The sequence below is a fragment of the Anguilla rostrata genome, chromosome 15 (assembly GCF_018555375.3).
Source record: "Anguilla rostrata isolate EN2019 chromosome 15, ASM1855537v3, whole genome shotgun sequence".
NCBI classification, from domain to species: domain Eukaryota; kingdom Metazoa; phylum Chordata; class Actinopteri; order Anguilliformes; family Anguillidae; genus Anguilla; species Anguilla rostrata.
Window position 1 is genome coordinate 29,035,678 of NC_057947.1, and position 17,029 is coordinate 29,052,706.

The following is a 17,029-nucleotide window of genomic DNA, read 5'->3' on the forward strand; positions in this document are numbered from 1 at the left end:
ACATCAAGTTATCATTGAATTCTGTGAGAACAGAGCATCTGCTGCTACCATAAACCTGACTTTTCTTCCGTTTGTTTCTTCAGTCACAGTTTCCATAAGCGCCTGTAAGTTTTACTCTGTCAAGTCTGCCAGTTGCTTCTGCTGTCAGCCCTTTCAAAGGTTTTTTGGAGTGTTTTTTCAAAATTCTGGAAACAGTGTTCTAGAACTCTGTTGCTTTCAATGACCATCAGTGATTGCTACATCAGCATTACAATGTTCTCTTAAGAACATTCTAATCACACGCATTTGTGATCTTAAACCTTAAAGGTGTTGGGTGATGCTTTTTTGTGGATTACTTTACTGTACATTGCTTAATTTAAATTAGTGTGCTTTATGCACACCCTCCATTTCACATGTTATGCATTTATACAGAAGGCTCCAGGTTAATTACTTCGCTCCACGGAACAATAAAGCCTCCGGAGGCTCAAAGCTCTGTGTTCACAGATCTGTTGCTTTACTCATCGAGGCACACTGCTTGTCCTGGCATCAGGTGGTTTGGTGATGGGGTGCTAGTGGGTATTTCACGTGTGGTTGGCTGTACATGCCCTTAAGTGAAGTCCTTTCTTGTGCTTGTGTCTCACTCCTGGGTAAATACCGCAGTGGATTGTGGGAGAGAGAGAGACGCTGTCACTGACCCCAGATCAGTCACAGTGGCAGGAGAGGGCAGACCATCTGGCAGTCAGGCTCAGTCCTCCTCCGCTTTAAAGAACACAGAATGAGGAACTGAACCTAAATGGCATCTGCAAATAAAACTAAATCCCCCCCCCCCCTTTAAAAAAAAAAAAAAATATTTTTAGAAAATGAAAAACCCCTAATTCTGGTGAGTAAGTTTTTTTTACGCTGGCCAGGCATCTGAGTTGGCGTGGAGACGGAGCGTGGTGCTGGGTAGCTGTAATGCTGAGCGTGGTGTTGGGTAGCTGTGATGCTGAGCGTGGTGTCGGGTAGCTGTGATTCTGAGCGTGGTGTTGGGTAGCTGTGATGCTGAGCGTGGTGTTGGGTAGCTGTGATGCTGAGCGTGGTGTCGGGTAGCTGTGATGCTGAGCGTGGTGTCGGGTAGCTGTGATGCTGAGCGCGGTGTCGGGTAGCTGTGATGCTGAGCGCGGTGTCGGGTAGCTGTAATGCTGAGCGCGGTGTCGGGTAGCTGTAATGTTGAGCATGGTGTTGGGTAGCTGTGATGCTGAGCGTGGTGTCAGGTAGCTGTAATGCTGAGAGTGGTGTTGGGTAGCTGTGATGTGGGGCGGGGCGGAGCCTACACCTGTGGTGACGGTGTAAGCGGGACGAGGAGCAGCAGGAGGGTTGTTTTTGTGGGCGGGGCTGGGCGCTGTGATTGACAGGAAGTTGGTGTGTGCCCCCCGCAGCTCCGGCAGCCCCCGGTGAAGCGCCTGAGGCTAAGGGGGGACTGGTCCGACACGGGACCCCGCGCACGGCCCGAGAGCGAGAGGGAGCGCGACGGTAAGAGCACACGCACAACTAAACGCACCTGCACACAGGTATTCAGACACACAAACACTCTCATTCACACACACAGACTCAAGACTCAGGCTCACTCAGTCACACACACTCACTCAGACACACACTCACTCAGTCACACACACCCTCACTTAGACACACACACTCACAGACACACACCCTCACTTAGACACACACACACTCACTCAGACACACACACTCACAGACACACACCCTCACTTAGACACACACACACTCACTCAGACACACACACTCACAGACACACACACACTCACTCAGACACACACACTCAAAGTGATACAGGTTCCTGATAATCAATGCTTCTCACCTTTCTCTGTCTGATGTCTTCTACCTGCATTAGTGATTCAATTACGAAACACTGTCTGTGGGGGATGAGTGACTACTCGCCTAGTTTCCTATCCACAGTAGTTTTCTAACTTTAGTATTCCAATCGCAAAAGCTTACAGAACAGTTTCGAAGCGAGATCACACTCTTCGTTTGCCTAGCAGACGAAAGAATTTAAAAAAAAACCACACCATCTTGTAAGGTCCCGCCAGTCAAACGCATTTGCATGGGCCTGTTTTACATGAGCACAGGAGGGAAATGTTCCGAGCGCCAAGGCGCAATCGAAGGAGGAGTCCGGCGGATTGACCGGCTTCTCCCGCGGCCTGTTTCTGCTTCCTGCAGGGGAGCAGAGCCCCAACGTGTCTCTGATGCAGCGCATGTCCGACATGCTGTCCCGCTGGTTCGAGGAGGCCAGCGAGGCCCAGAGCAGCAGAGGGCGCCCGCAGCCACGCCCACGGGGTAAGCCGAGTCCCGAAATTACAATTTTACAGACACGATCGTTTCTACTGCCGTAACCGTGCTCACTGGATCTCGGACAATTTCCCAGTCCAGGCCTGTTTAGAAAAAAAGAAAGAAAAAAAAACACCTACTCTTCATCAGTGTAAATGAAATTTAAATTCTAAAAATTATTTTATGTCTTATTATTTTTCTCGTAAGTTATGCGGTAGTTTTCCTCAATTTACCTTACTGTTCACAAACAATACAGAATTATAATGCACTCGCTGTCTTTTCTCGGTCCCTGCGTTCTACAGTTCGACCAGAGGGGGGCGCCTCCGCTCCAGAGCCCACCCCGCAAGACACTGTGCCGGCCACTGAGGGTCCAATGGAAGTGGAAACTACTGCCGAGCCCCTCCCTAAATCGACTTCCACCTCCTCCTCCTCTTCTGGCTCCTCCTCCACGGTCACGGCCCCGCCCCCGTCCACGTCCTCGTCCATGGAGAGCCCCCCCTCCTCCTCCCTCCTCTCCTCCCCCGACGCAGAGCAGAAGAGCCAGGCTGCCGCTGCCGCTGCCGCCGCCTCCACCACGCCCACGCCCACGCCCACGCCCACCCCCCCGACAGAGCCCGCACAGTCCGGTGAGCCCCCCGGAGACGGCCCACCGCACACAACGCACCGCGCATCGCACAGGCCGATACCCACTCCGCCTGCCTCCAGAACCCTGCCTACACACTGAGATACGGTCTGAATAACATAAATCCTGAGGCTTGGGGGAGCCACAGCCCTCGCCAGCAGGAACAGTGCTGTCGGAGCGTACTGCTGTCAGACCGTTTGCTCTGTGCCGTGTGGTAAAGGGAAGTGTTTTTGGCAGCATTCACGGCTGAATTTGTCGATCGCCGAGCTGAAGCGGGGATCAGGGCCAGGATCACGCAGGGTGGTGGAGCTCATGAATAATGTAGCCGTGAGCTCATGAGAAACATAGTCTGCTGAATCAGGTGCCCACCCCCCACATGCTGGGTGGCAGAGCTCATGAATAATGCCTAGCTCATGTAGCTCATGAAACGTAGTCTGCTGCATCAGTGCCACCCACGTGCTGGTGCAGGCTCAGAATAATGTAGTCCCTAGCTCATGATACTGCCAGCCTGCTTCATGAATACTGACAGGCCCTCACAATGCAGCTCACCCATCTCCCCATCTTCCTTGTTATATCCACTTTTCTTTTCCTTGCTGTTTTTTGTTCCCCCCCTGCCTTTGTTTTGGTTCTTTCTTTCTTTCTTTCTTTCTTTTTTTTGTTTCCTCCTCCTTCTTTGCGTTCACTCTGCCTGTTTTCTCCTCCCCGTCAGAGCCTGGGCGTCGGGGGGTGCCGGTAAGTGTAGTGTGCAGGCGTCTGCAGAGGCTGCTGCTGCTGGCCGGGCCCCCCGGACGGGACGAGCGAGCGCGCCCCCGCCCCGCCCGCCTGAACCCCTCCCCTGGGGATGCCCCCCAGGAAACCCCTCCCTCAGGTCGCCATCTCTCACACCCTTTACCTCTCCCCCCACCTCACCTGCTCAGTAACCCTTCTCCATGTCACGCTCCCCCCATCTTCCGGCTCTTTGTGTTTCTGCATCGCCTGGTGTGGGATCAGATGATCAGAACCTCATTATAACCTACGCAGGAGTGGGGGGGGAGGGGGGCGGGGGGGTCACTGCATACTCAGGCTGCTCTTTGTCTCTCGGCTTTTTGCTGTATGACCAGACACTGGCCAGACCCACCTCTGTGTGTAAGCCCCCGATCAGGAGCACCTGTGCCCACCCCCATCCCCCTCCCCCAAAATCTCACTAGCCCCTGTTCATCATGACTGTGCCCAACATAATCCACTGCCAGTGCATCCAGTTCACTTTCAGTGGATGCCGTTTAGTGTCAGTAAACAAAAGTGTGCGCATGTTATACTTGGGTTATATTTGTTTGCTGAGCTTGTGCGCAGGGAATTTTTCCACTGTGAAAGTTCACCGCGCACGGCATTCCCACCACAACGCTCTCCACATCTAAAAAACAAAGAGCTTGCAGGCTGTGTGGTGCTTGAGAGAAAGAAAAGAACTTGCAAGCTAACAGCTCCACCTACTGAGCAATTCCCACATCTTCTCTCTGATTATCCCTTTTTTTAAAATACTGTAAAAGAATCCACTTTTCGTCCTTGGCTTTTGGTTTGAATGATGAGTGCATGACTGCATTTTTTAAATTCTGCAAGTAGATTGCTCCTTTTTTTATTTAGAATTCACGTGAGAATAGCCCGGTGTTTCTGACAGGATGCAAATCTCTGCTGCTGCATAAATGCATGCTGGGAGTTAAAATGAGACCAAACTCATTCTGAATAAATGCATGCTGGGAGTTGAAGTGAGTGATGACTGTAGTTTTAATAAACTCTTTTTCAAGATTGCCTTCTGAAGGACTTCAAGTTCAAGTTTACTGTGGCTCGTTCGGCTTCCAAAATTGCCGAACTGCCAGCAGTGGAGTACATCACCGAGAAATATTCCTCAATTTTAACACTTGTATCGAGTGCCCCGGTTTTATTAACGGACGGCAGTATATTAACTTCGCGACCGGGCGCACGCATTTCCGAAACTGTGGGAATGGCACGGCTGCAGAGTGCTGTAAAAAGCGACGTGAAGTGAATAAAAAGCCGGAGTGAAGGGAAATCTATGAATCTTATTTGAGGCTGGAGGCCGGCCCGGTCGGTATCAAGCCTGTGTTTGTGGTACGCGGGTCCTCTGGTGCCAGTCTGAACGTAGGCAGTAATCAGGGCCCTAGTTTCCTAAGGGGGGAACTGAAAGGCATGGGGGGGGGGCAGACAGCTTAGTGGGTCTGGAGGTTCCAGCAAAGACCCCTGGCACTCACACACATTATAGGGTTAGGCATGAGATCTGGACATGAGAGTGGCTGTCTGCATGTCCTCTATCGCATAGTGTGTGTGCATGTGTGTGTGTGTGTGCATTTCTGCTTGTCTGAATACATGTGCAGCTGTTTGTGTGTGACAATGTGTCTGTCTGTGTGTCTTTCTGAATCATGTGCAAACCTGTGTATAGAAGTGTATCCTTGTGTGTGTGTGTGTGTGCATGCAAGTGTGTATGTGATCGAGAGACCAAAGCAGAGTGTTGTCATGAGTTTTCCAGTTTTATGTTCTGTCTCCTGAGCTGTCAACCATTTTGTTATTATTTATTTATGATTTTTTTAGTCAAAGTGTGATTTGTGTTCCAGATTCGCCCTCGTCGGTGGTAAACAAACAGCTGGGATCCATGTCTCTGGATGAGCAGCAGGGTGCGTCTCATCTCTCTCTCTCTCTCTCATTCGTACACGCTCGCCCTGAGGCCCTCAACCGTGTCTCTCCTTTTCTCCGTTTTCTGCTCTCTCTCGCTAGTTCTTCCTCATTCTATCATTCTATCATGCTGTCTCCCCCCTTCCCTCCACGCCATTACATAACTTCCTCTTCCTCTTCCCTAGAGTACAGTGGCTTGGTTCACTCCCACACCCACTCTAGCCTAAGGCATGTCCTCTCTCTGAATCTCTGTGAAACATTCCCTCGGTGGGGAAATACACCCCAGACCATCGCTGGGCGGTCACAATTGGTTCATTTTATGGGGGCGCTGAGAGGAAAAAATGGGGACCCCCCCTCTGACCCAAGACTGTCACTCTACAGCCTTTATACTGGGCAGTCTGCGTTTGCCTCCAAGGTCTGTGTGCCCCTCCCCCTGCAGTACCCAGGCTGGAGACGGGGCCTCCGATTCTATTAGCCAATCAGGACCCCTCCCTTCGTCTCCAGCGTGGGGTTCACTTTCCTGTTTGCTCTGACATTATCAGTGTTCTGAGATCAGCGTGGCTCCAGGGCAAAGCTCTGCTCCTCGTGATGTCACATGGAGCGAGATTTAGCACCTTGTTGGGAATACGGGATCGTCCTGACCGTACAGGGACGTCCCGTCCTTCACCCCGCATGTGATGTTGTGCGGCCTGTTTTCCGAGTGCAGCGCTTCCATCCTGTGATGATCATGATGTTGGCACCAACCAAACTCATCTGATTCTGTTTTTGAATCGGTCATTGGGGCCACCATGAAAAGCGCTTTCTCTGAGGTTTAAAAGACTTTTTCAGGAGGATTAAATTTACCATCACCTTCCCATAAATACTGCGGCTACAGGACGTTTATGCTGTCTAACTACAAGCAAAAAATCTAAAATGACATTTTGCATAGTTTACTATAGCCATTTTACCTGAGTAACGTATGCATACAAGCAGCCCAGTAGCAGTTATGATGAGTCGCCCTGTGCTGGTTTTAGGAAGCTCAGAGGCTGGGGGCGGGACCGGGTCCGGTTCTGGGACGGGGAGCAGTACTGGGACGGGGAGCAGTATTGGGATGGCGAGCAGTACTGGGATGGCGAGCGGGAGGCCCGGGGGAACAGAACCGGTCCTAAGTCTACACTACAGCACAGAGGGAACCACTACCAGCACCATCAAACTGGACTTCACAGATGAATGGTGAGGGACTGCTTTGGATCAGAGGCCCACGCACCACTCCGACACTCAACATCAAAACACTGACGCCAACACCACAACCATTTAAACGCGCTAATCATAGCATCTAAAACACAATCCACCAGTCCAGTCACACGGGCCACCAGCTGACATATTAATCTAGACACAGTGACACAGCTAGCCTAGCCTCTGCAGTACACTGACTGAGTGATTGACTTCTGTCAGTGTAGTCATGTGAAATGCCTTCATTAAGTGTAAATGAACGTGCAGTGCAGCCTTCTCCCTCACTGTCCCTCTGCTCCGGACAGGAGCAGCAGCGCTCCATCCAGCTCCAGGGGCGGCGGCGGCAGCAGCCACAAGCCAGGCGGGACGCAGGACAGCCAGCTCAAACCGGGCAGGACAGAGGGCAGCCCAGGCCAGCGGAGGACAGAAGAGCCGTTGCCCGAGAGCTCGGAGCAGGGTGAGAGAGCACGCGGAGGCCCCAGCCGGGTTACTGCTCACAGCGAGAGGGCGGGCAGGGAAGCTTAAGTGTTTCAACACAGTACAACTGATTCTTTGTGTCTGCAATGTTCTAGAATGATCACGGTCTTACAAATAAACCCAAACAAGGCTCATTAAATAAGGTTTATTCCTGTTTTTCTGGGTCATATATACTTTGTGTTAATTGGTCAGAAATGTAGGAGGCAGATAAAAACATAAATTAATGTGTACTAGAGTGTAGAAACAGGCTGTTCATCTTTAAATAACACTCTGAGGCACTTAGGTTTGTGTAAGCCTGTAAGACTGATGTCTAACTGCAACTGAAAAACAGCCAGAGAATTGGGGAGGGTTTTGAACAAAAACAGCCAGAGAATTGGGGAAGCTTCTTGACTAAAACAGCCTGAGAATTGGGGAGGGTTCTGGACAAAAACAGCCTGAGAGTTGGGGAGGGTTCTGGACCAAAACAGTGCGTTCAGCTCCGTAACCACAGTGACCGAGTGCCGCCATAAATCGGCTGGAACTGTGGAACTGGAGATATGCCGACTGCAGATTTATGACGTTCAGGTGCACTGGTCGTGAGAGGACCAACGATGTGGTGAAATGACTACCTGTATATTCAGGCTGTTGGTTCTGAGCGACTCTGCATTCTGTGTCCCCCTAGCAGCCACCGCCTCGTCAGAACCAGCAGGGCAGGGGAGTGGGTCAGGTCCAGAAACGGACCAGCCGAAGGGGGAGAAAGCCTGCAGCGTCACGGACAAGACCTCCGGCCCTGAGAATAACTCGTCGGCCAAGACCCCCGCGGAGGTCTCCGCCCCCATGGAGCAAAGCTCCGCCCCCCAGTCCACAGGAGAGGAGCCCCAGGGGGCCGAGCCGGCCAATCCCGCCGAGTCCTGCCGACGGAGCGAGCCAACGGGAGAGGGGGGGCGGGCACAGGGTTCCCGCGGCAACCAGGACTCGGACGACAGCGACGACGATCCCATCCTCCTGCCTGCCACAAGGTACCGTGGGGGACAGGGACAGAGGTACGTCTCACGCCGCCTTGTTCCCTTTTGTGAGGGCGCCCCCCTGCTGGGCGCGATGTAAGCACTGCATGGAGTCAGGTCATCTTTACGCTGTAGTGTAAATGTGTTTCCCCAAATCTGCCACATTCCAGCACTTTCCTCCACTACGCGATCGCCAGTTAGAGCACGACGACATTTCCCGTGACCACAGAAAACACACGCAGAGTTACGGCATGACTTACAGTCGTGTAACACTATGAGTAACTGCCTATTTTCTTGACAGTAATCTGCCGACTTTTTAATGTTTATTTTAATAAAAATGAATGGAAGAAGTAAGAAATGCATGATGGGATATGAAAGGGTTGTGGCAGGTTCTCACTAAAAGAGCTTAGGAGTTACACACCATTACCCTATTTAATACCCTGTAAATATCTTTTTGGATTATGGCTTATACAGATTGCTTAGTTCTCTGATAGAGGAAAGGTTTTTTTTTCCCCCAGACCTTATTTGACCTGAAATTCTAAGCTCTTTTTGCACAAAAACACCCTCAGAAAACAGTCGGCATCCTGAGTGAAAACTGTGTTCCTCCCAATAGATTTAATTTCAGAGGATCAGCAGTAGGCGAGAGAATGATCAGGTAATGTGTACGTTTCCTATAGGCACCTGGTAATTTCTAACTGCTAGGAGTGAGTTTTTAAAAATAAAAAAAATTTTAACCTCTGACCAATTCCAGCTACATGCCATCAATACACAGGGATTTCACAAGCTGAACTCTGATGTATGTGCTCATGTGTGCACCTGTGAGTGCACGCGCGTGTATGTGAGGGCGCGTGTCCGAGCGTGCATGCATGCCTTGTACACTGGCACGTGAACACTAACCTGGCAAACACTTTGGCGAGAGGCATGTGCATATTGAACAGCAGAGTGTCTGAGCACCTTCAAACAGAAACTCAGACGCACCTCTTCTCTGTGTACCTCTCCTCTTCCCTAAACCCCCTCCCATAACTATTTAAAAAAAAAAAAAAAAAAAAAAAAACTTTTGTTCAGACTATCTTGTTTCTCCTTATTGTATGCATCATAGTAAAGGCTTTTTATCTACATGTTGTTCAATGGACTTAAGTGGACTTGATCCTGAGTTTGGTTACTCTGTTGTAAGTCGCTCTGGATAAGAGCGTCAGCTAAATGCCTATAATGTAATGTAATGTAATGTAATATTGCAAACGTTTGATTTTACTACCTATGGAGAACACACCTCATTTCAGTGGCAATCAATGGAAATCTGCTTAAGCCTAAGTAGCCACAGATATGTTTGGGAGGTTCTCTCTGCAGGTAGATGGGCGCAAAAGAGTAACTGGAGTAACTGGATAGGCAAGGGACATGCCGTTACTATGGAAAGAGGACACACTGTACTGTGTTCCCCTGACACATTACAGCCACCGGAAGCAGAGATGGACAGATTCGGGCACTGCAGATTCTCTGATCTGGTATTAAATGTGTAATTGGAAGGCATTTCTGGCAGGATCGTATTTCTGTCGTTTGTTGCCAAACTGGCTTTAGCTTTCAGAGCTCTGCCGGGGCTTGTTGAATTCTTTGAGTTGTTTTTCAGTTTGAGAATTAGGCGTTTTTTTTTGGTAGGGAAGCTTAAGTGTTTCAACACAGTACAATTGATTCTTTGTGTCTGCAATGTTCTAGAATGATCACAGTTTTACATATAAACCCAAATAAGGCTCATTAAATAAGGTTTATTCCTGTTTTTCTGGCTCATATATAATTTGTGTTAATTAGTCAGAAATGTAGGAGGCAGATAAAAACATAAATTAATGTGTACTAGAGTGTAGAAACAGGCCGTTCATCTTTATCACCCTGATTAATCTGACGGAATCCGCTTTGGGGAGCACAAGCTTCGTTGTTTTCGTAGTTTGGATTATTATTATCCACCGTTACTGTCCAATCAAAATGTGTGTTCTCGGGACAGAGTTAATCGGGCCTCCCATAAACTACTGACCCAGAGGGGAGAGATTACGGATCTCATTGGAGGGGTTAAACAGCACTCTGAGGCACTTAGGTTTGTGTAAGCCTCTACAAAGAAAACATGACACTGTACCTACTGAGATAAAGTGCATACATATGCGATGCAGAGCAGATAAGGTCAGGCTTTTGCTTGGATTGCGAAAGTACTGTGTTGTATTTCAGTGTTACTGCCTGGTGTGAAATACCTGAATCAGGAAGGGATCTGGCTATTTTGCTTATTTGTCATTAATCCAGTTCCGAAGATGTACGTGTCACTCACCAATTGTAAGTTAAATTCTTGCTGTCAATTTCCTGTTACACAAGAATTTCCATTTCATTTGAAACTGTTTAACCAGTTTGGGTTATTTTTGTTACTTTGGTTTAATTTATTTTTCAAGATTTTGTATTTTATAACTGTCTGATGGAAAAATAATCATTTTTACTACTTTCCTGTGAACAGCAGAAACACAGAAGTCATATGGACTCAAAGTGATGTATTTTGCTATTGTGACATAGTGTGTTGAAGAGGAAACCCAGTATTAACCAGGAAATGTCATGGTTTCTGTATGTGTTTGCCTTCCTCTGCAGTGTTTCGTAACTGGTGTCTAACTCCAACTGAAAAACAGCCAGAGAATTGGGGAGGGTTTTGAACAAAAACAGCCAGAGAATTGGGGAAGCTTCTTGACTAAAACAGCCTGAGAATTGGGGAGGGTTCTGGACAAAAACAGCCTGAGAGTTGGGGAGGGTTCTGGACCAAAACAGCCAGAGAATTTGGGAGGGTGCTGGACTAAAACAGCCTGGGAATTAGGGAAGGTTCTGGACTAAACCAGCCAGAGAATTGGAGATGGTTCTGGACTAAAACAGCCTGGGAATGTACTAAACCAGCCTGGGAATTGGGAAAGGGTTCTGGAAAAAATATTCAAAAATAGCCTGAGAATTCTGACTCTCTCTACACCCTCCTGTCCCATCAGGCGTTCTGCTGCCGCTCGTATTCAGGAGCTTTTCCGTCGGAGGAAGGAACGGCGGGAGATGGAGGAGAGCGAGACCCAGAATATTCGGCGGCCCACCGTCAAAATGGTCTACAAGGGCCACCGCAACTCCAGAACAATGGTAGGGCACAGGTTTGATTCCCAGGTGGGGCCCAGCTGTTGTACCCCTGAGTAGGGTACTTAACCTGAATTGGTTAAGTGAATATCTACTTGTATAAATGTATCGTATGCGAAAAGAATGTAAGCTGCTGCATAAGAGCATTTTCTGAACGCCTTTTATTTAAAAGGATCTATTACAGTAGATGTGCTGAAGTACTGTAGAATGGCAAAAAACCTTGATCTTCACCATTCTTGTTTCTACAAGGTCTCTAGGCTCAAGTTTTAGTGATGGAACAGCTGTCTAGTGTCAGCTATAAAATGGATTGACAAAGTGTCATGGTATTATAGCATGTTGACAGGCTAATATGCTTCTATTTGCAGATTAAGGAGTCCTGTTTTTGGGGAAGTAACTTTGTCATGAGTGGCTCGGACTGCGGCCACATCTTCATCTGGGATCGGCACACGGCTGAACACCTGATGCTTCTGGAGGCCGATAACCATGTGGTCAACTGCCTACAACCCCATCCTTATGACCCCAGTGAGTTCTCCCACAACGCACTGCTCATTGACGAATTAACTCATAGTACCAAGGTGGTCAACCTACGGCCCTATCCTTATGACCCTAGTGAGTTCACCCACAATGCACTGCTCATTGAGAAATTAACTTGCTGAACCAAGGTGGTCACCCTACAACCCCATCCTTATGACCCTAGTGAGTTCTCCCACAATCTCACTGCGTCATTGACCACATTAACCCATGTAGTACCAAGGTGGTCAACCTACGGCCCTATCCTTATGACCCTAGTGAGTTCACCCACAATGCACTGCTCATTGAGAAATGAACTTGCTGAACCAAGGTGGTCACCCTACAACCCCATCCTTATGACCCCAGTGAGTTCTCCCACAACGCACTGCTCATTGACGAATTAACTTGCTGAACCAAGGTGGTCACCCTACAACCCCATCCTTATGACCCTAGTGAGTTCTCCCACAATGCACTGCTCATTGAGAAATTACCTCGCTGAACCAAAGTGGTCACCCTACAGCCTTACTGGAAGGCTGGACTCTTAACATCCTGTGTCAATATGCTTCTGTGTCAGCTTATCCATTACAGTCTATACACGGTATTAACTCATTCACATAAGTTACTTCATGGTGAATTATCGATTCTCTCAGTGACAGGATTATCGTTTGCCATTTAGAAGAAAGTTAGTTTCATGTCATGTCATTCGCTGTATGTTCCAGTTCTTGCCTCGTCTGGAATAGACTACGATATCAAGATCTGGTCTCCACTGGAAGAATCACCATCCTTTAACACAGTGCTGGCTGACGAGGTACTGCTTTCTGCCCCCCCCCTTTTTGTTTGGGTTACCAATAAATTGGCACTAACAGGCTACCAGCTGTCATCAGTGAGACATGCCTCTCCTCTGAGAGGCATGCGCACACTGTCACAGTGTGCGTCCTGTGGTGTGCTGAATAGGCGTTCGTCATGCACAAGCGTGTGGGAGGAGTCTAAGCGTGTGAATGGCGATGCAACTTACAGGTGGGACAGTGGTGACTGAAGAAGTTCAGCCAGTAACAATTATGAAAATACATTTTTTGAAAAAAAAAATGAAAAAATAATAAATGCATAAAATGTAAAATATATTTCTGGAACATTTCAGAGCATAACCATGCAGTTGTTCGGTCTGCTGACATATTGGAGTCTCTTGTGGTTTCTGCACCAGAAAACTGCCATAAAGACATATTTTGCATAATGAAGTGCATGTTCTAAGGCGACCTGCCCTGAGTGCATGTTCTACGGCCACCATTTGCTGTCCATTGCTCTTTGTTCACCTTTGACCTCTTGTCGTGGTGCCTTCCCTACAGGTGATCACACGCAACGAGCTGATGCTGGAGGAGACGAGGAACACAATCACAGTACCTGCGTCCTTCATGCTGCGAATGCTGGCCTCCCTCAATCACATCAGAACAGGTTAGCGCATCCTCCATCTTGATCCGGTGCGAGCGCGCTGCACTGCAGCTGTGAGGTCAGAGGTCACCCATCCTTTCCTCCCTCTTCCCGCAGACCGACTGGAAGGCGATCGATCGGAAGGGTCTGGACAGGAGAACGAGGATGAGCAGTAGCCGCTTTGTCTTCTTTTGCTACGAAGCACTTGAACAGCTGAGATTTGTACACGTAAAATGTAGAATATTTTCCATATCTGAGCAGTAGTGCATTTTTTAGCTTCCTTTTTTTTTATTAAAAAAATGAAATTACCTTTCTTACCATTTCCTTGAGAGTGCATCTGGGAAGAAAAGAAGAAAAAGGAAATAATTTAAAGGTGTAAATAAAAAATAAAAAAATTGGATGGCTGGTGCTTGAGGATTTAAAGTGCAATATTCTTTTTTCAGAAGCAAATGTTTGAGGTTGGGTCAGTGTTAAGGTGTGAGTTTTAATATAGCTAAAGAGTAAAGAACTCAAATGTTTGTATACTTGCGGTTATGCATGTTAATGTACGAAATTATGAAAATTATGCTTTAAGTAAACAATTTTGTTGTTTAAACTGCTTTAACATTCTTTTGTCTGTAAAAGGCCTTGCGTTTTTGCTCATTTTACCACACCGTTTCCATATAAAATATCTGATGTTTGCTCAAACTCCCCACATACAGTAAATGATAGCTTGCTTCTACCTTGCTGCAAGACATGTTTACAGTTAATGCACTATTACCATGTCTATTGTTTGTCAGTTGGCCGGGAAAATGTTGTTGTTGTTTTGTTTGAGAATGTCATATGGTGAGGTCCACGATAACACTGAAGATTAATGGTGGACTCTTTAAGTGTGTTCACTGGTTGAGATTAAATGGTTTGGGAATCTCTCATTTAAAACAGTTCAACCCTGTGCCGACCCATGTTCTTCATCCTTTAATAGTTGCCATTTTGGACATTGAATACCATTTAGTTCACTGGCAAAAGTTTTTGCTGTTAGTGTGTCAAGTTCGTCAGAGAATGTGAAAATATATGAAAAACATCTACAGTTATATTTGTCTGGACTTAATAGGTACACTTATCCTAATCTTTATGACTTGTGCCGTACATTCTTAAGGGTTTATCAAGAGCATTTTGGGAATGATAGCATTGCTTTCTCTGAAATAATAATAATAATACAAACTCTTATAGTCACCACAAAAAACTATGAGTATTAATACTATATATATATGTATCAATTGGGTTGAGCTCTGATGACTTCAAAGGCCATAGCATATGATTCACATCATATTCATACTCATCAAACCATTAAGTGACCCTTCGTGCCCTGTGGATGGGGGCATTGTCATCCAAGAAGAGACCACACCCATCAGGATAGAAATGTTTCATGATAGGACAATGGTGATCACTCAGAATAACTTTGTAATGATTTGCAGTGACCCCTCGCTCTAAGGGGACAAGTGGACCCAAACCATGCCAGGGAAATGCCCCACCCCCCCACATCAAATTTCAAAACTCCAGTGTTGCCGTCTGAGGCTTCTAATGGGGCTACACCCCGGTACCTTCAGCCCATGGTCCCAGCCCTTCACCCCAACCTTTGCTCTATACATACTGCTGCCACTGGGCGCCAAGCTCTCCCCTCCCTGCAGCGACCTGGTCATCACTCGTCCCGCCCTCGACTCCTCTCCCTCCTCTCCCTACTGGCTCCCCGACAGTGGAGCGACCTCCCCACCTCAGCCAGGACAGCAGAGCCCCTCCCTACCTTCCAGCATAACCTGAATACCCCCTGATTTCTATCCCCCTCTTCCACATCCATCTTCTCCTATCCTAAAAAAAGTGGGGAAAAAACCATGTGCCTCCCCTTCCACATGTCGGCTAATTCTAATGACAAAGGGGAATACCTATCACTGGTGTGTTATGGCCCCACTATATAATTGCTACGGGTAATGCAGGTGATTTACAAAGGTAGGCCTTTTCTGTCTGCCTTAATTTTAAGCCACGCTGGGTAAGAACGTCAGTTAAATGCCTAAAATGTAACTGCAAAGAAACGGAAAACTAGAAATAGTTTGAAGGAAAAACGTATTGTTTGGTTTACCTCAGCCTGCTCTTCCAAGCTTAACTTTGTTATAAAGAGCAACGAGTCAACCGTACAGTTCCAAGTCAATGTGAACATCAAAACCGCAAATTAGTGAACACATTTAGGTAGACAACAAGGACAAACTATCGACTGCCAGTTAGAACAGAAAATACTTCAGAAGAAGCACTGAAAGTGGTAGCGGCAGCAGTAGTCAGAGTTTCAGCGGGTGAACATGCTAGCAAGGTAACTATCAAGGTAACTACAATATAACGCATAGCTAGCGCTATCAATCTTTTAGCAACCAGCGTCCAGCTATTTACCGGTTAAAACGACTATGTAGGCAGTGTTAGTTGGCAAAAAATATGTGGCTTATATTTCGTAGCCTACTTTAAAATTCGCAGTAGTTCGCTTATGTTAGGTAGAGTGTTATGTAGCGATTTTACCAGCTATTTTGAATGTTTTAAACTAAGATTAAAAGATAGCAAACGGTGGGTATACTTTCAACTACAAAGGCTGGCAGTAAAGGTGGTTAGACCTCCCAGGGTAAATCTAGTTTGTCGACAAAATGACAAGTATAAGGAGATATTTGATCGGTATCCATAAACGTTAACTCGTGAGTTTTCTGCTTAGAGAAGTCGCCAACAGTTCCCAGTTACTGTGATCAGTTTGATTTGGAATTCGTAAGAAAGTTCCAAGGAGACCCATTAAGGTAAGTCGAAGTTGATTTTTTAAACTTTATAATACATTTTAAGAGAATAAATGGTATATCTTAAAGAGCACTTAGTAGTTTAGCATTCCCAGTGACCTCCTGCATGGGACAAATAAGTAGCAATTGCATTTCATACTTTTTTCAGTTTTTTTAACTTACAGCTGGACTCCAGTTTGCAACGTCGTTTGCCCTCTAGATTAATCAAGGAGTGACGTAGAATAAAGGAGTCGCTGGAGCTAGACAGCACTGTCGCCGCGTAGCTGACCACTATGATTAGCATCAGGTGTACGTCTCGCCAGATCTAGACTATATGGGGGGATTATTGTATGCATGAGTTCTAAAACATATTTGTGAACCAATTTTTTTATTTTTATTGGTGAACCAATTGCATTTGTTTTGGATAGATGTGATTGTGAGTCCAAAAATATATTTAACTAATCATCTCGTTTGTAAGATACAAAAAATATTTGTGAAATTTATTCGTGTAAGGTTCATGTTATTTATTTGTCATGTCATTTGATGTATGAGACAATAATACCCCCATAGAAATTTAGAGATGAAAAATTCTGCTGAAACACATTCAGCAACATAAATTAAAAATGGAGCACGGGTCACACACTAACCCTAATCCCTGCAATCCTGCCTGGACATTATATCAGGTTATAACGTCTGCACGAGGAAAGTAAGTTGCCATGCTGCATTCTATCTGAGTGGTTTGGTTAACTAAAAGGAAAATGGGAGAAAATCCCATTTCTTTTGGAATATCAGATACTGTGTATTACTGACCCCCCCCCCCCCCCCCAAGTTTTTTTAAAGTAGATGAAAAAGAGATTTAAAGTAACAATATGCATAATTGACAGAAAATGCCATAAAATTATTCCTCCAATGCATTTCTGCCAGGA

At 46.8% G+C, this 17,029-nt stretch overlaps 1 protein-coding gene and 1 long non-coding RNA gene across 6 annotated transcripts in view; one reads left to right on the forward strand and one right to left on the reverse strand.

The window, feature by feature from the left end:
• LOC135240631 (DDB1- and CUL4-associated factor 6-like) overlaps window positions 1–14,249 on the forward strand; it is a 35,170-nt gene extending 20,921 nt beyond the window's left edge. For 2 of the 5 annotated variants that reach the window (XM_064310358.1, XM_064310363.1), the window contains 14 exons: window positions 1,398–1,491; window positions 2,197–2,313; window positions 2,607–2,930; window positions 3,636–3,794; window positions 5,527–5,586; window positions 6,598–6,796; window positions 7,102–7,253; window positions 7,935–8,295; window positions 8,870–8,911; window positions 11,256–11,394; window positions 11,754–11,910; window positions 12,618–12,706; window positions 13,242–13,347; window positions 13,441–14,249. In XM_064310358.1, the coding sequence (XP_064166428.1) occupies window positions 1,398–1,491; window positions 2,197–2,313; window positions 2,607–2,930; window positions 3,636–3,794; window positions 5,527–5,586; window positions 6,598–6,796; window positions 7,102–7,253; window positions 7,935–8,295; window positions 8,870–8,911; window positions 11,256–11,394; window positions 11,754–11,910; window positions 12,618–12,706; window positions 13,242–13,347; window positions 13,441–13,499 (2,058 nt within the window). In that variant the 3' untranslated portion in view covers window positions 13,500–14,249. The remainder of the gene's footprint in view (window positions 1–1,397; window positions 1,492–2,196; window positions 2,314–2,606; window positions 2,931–3,635; window positions 3,795–5,526; window positions 5,587–6,597; window positions 6,797–7,101; window positions 7,254–7,934; window positions 8,296–8,869; window positions 8,912–11,255; window positions 11,395–11,753; window positions 11,911–12,617; window positions 12,707–13,241; window positions 13,348–13,440) is intronic. The other 3 variants (XM_064310360.1, XM_064310361.1, XM_064310362.1) reach the window with 3 other exon arrangements.
• Window positions 12,996–16,435, reverse strand: LOC135240639 (uncharacterized). The gene is made up of 3 exons (XR_010325734.1): window positions 16,287–16,435; window positions 13,633–13,660; window positions 12,996–13,470 (listed from the first exon to the last, which is right to left on the reverse strand). It is a non-coding gene; the product is annotated as an uncharacterized LOC135240639 (long non-coding RNA).
• Window positions 16,436–17,029: the final 594 nt, after the last annotated feature.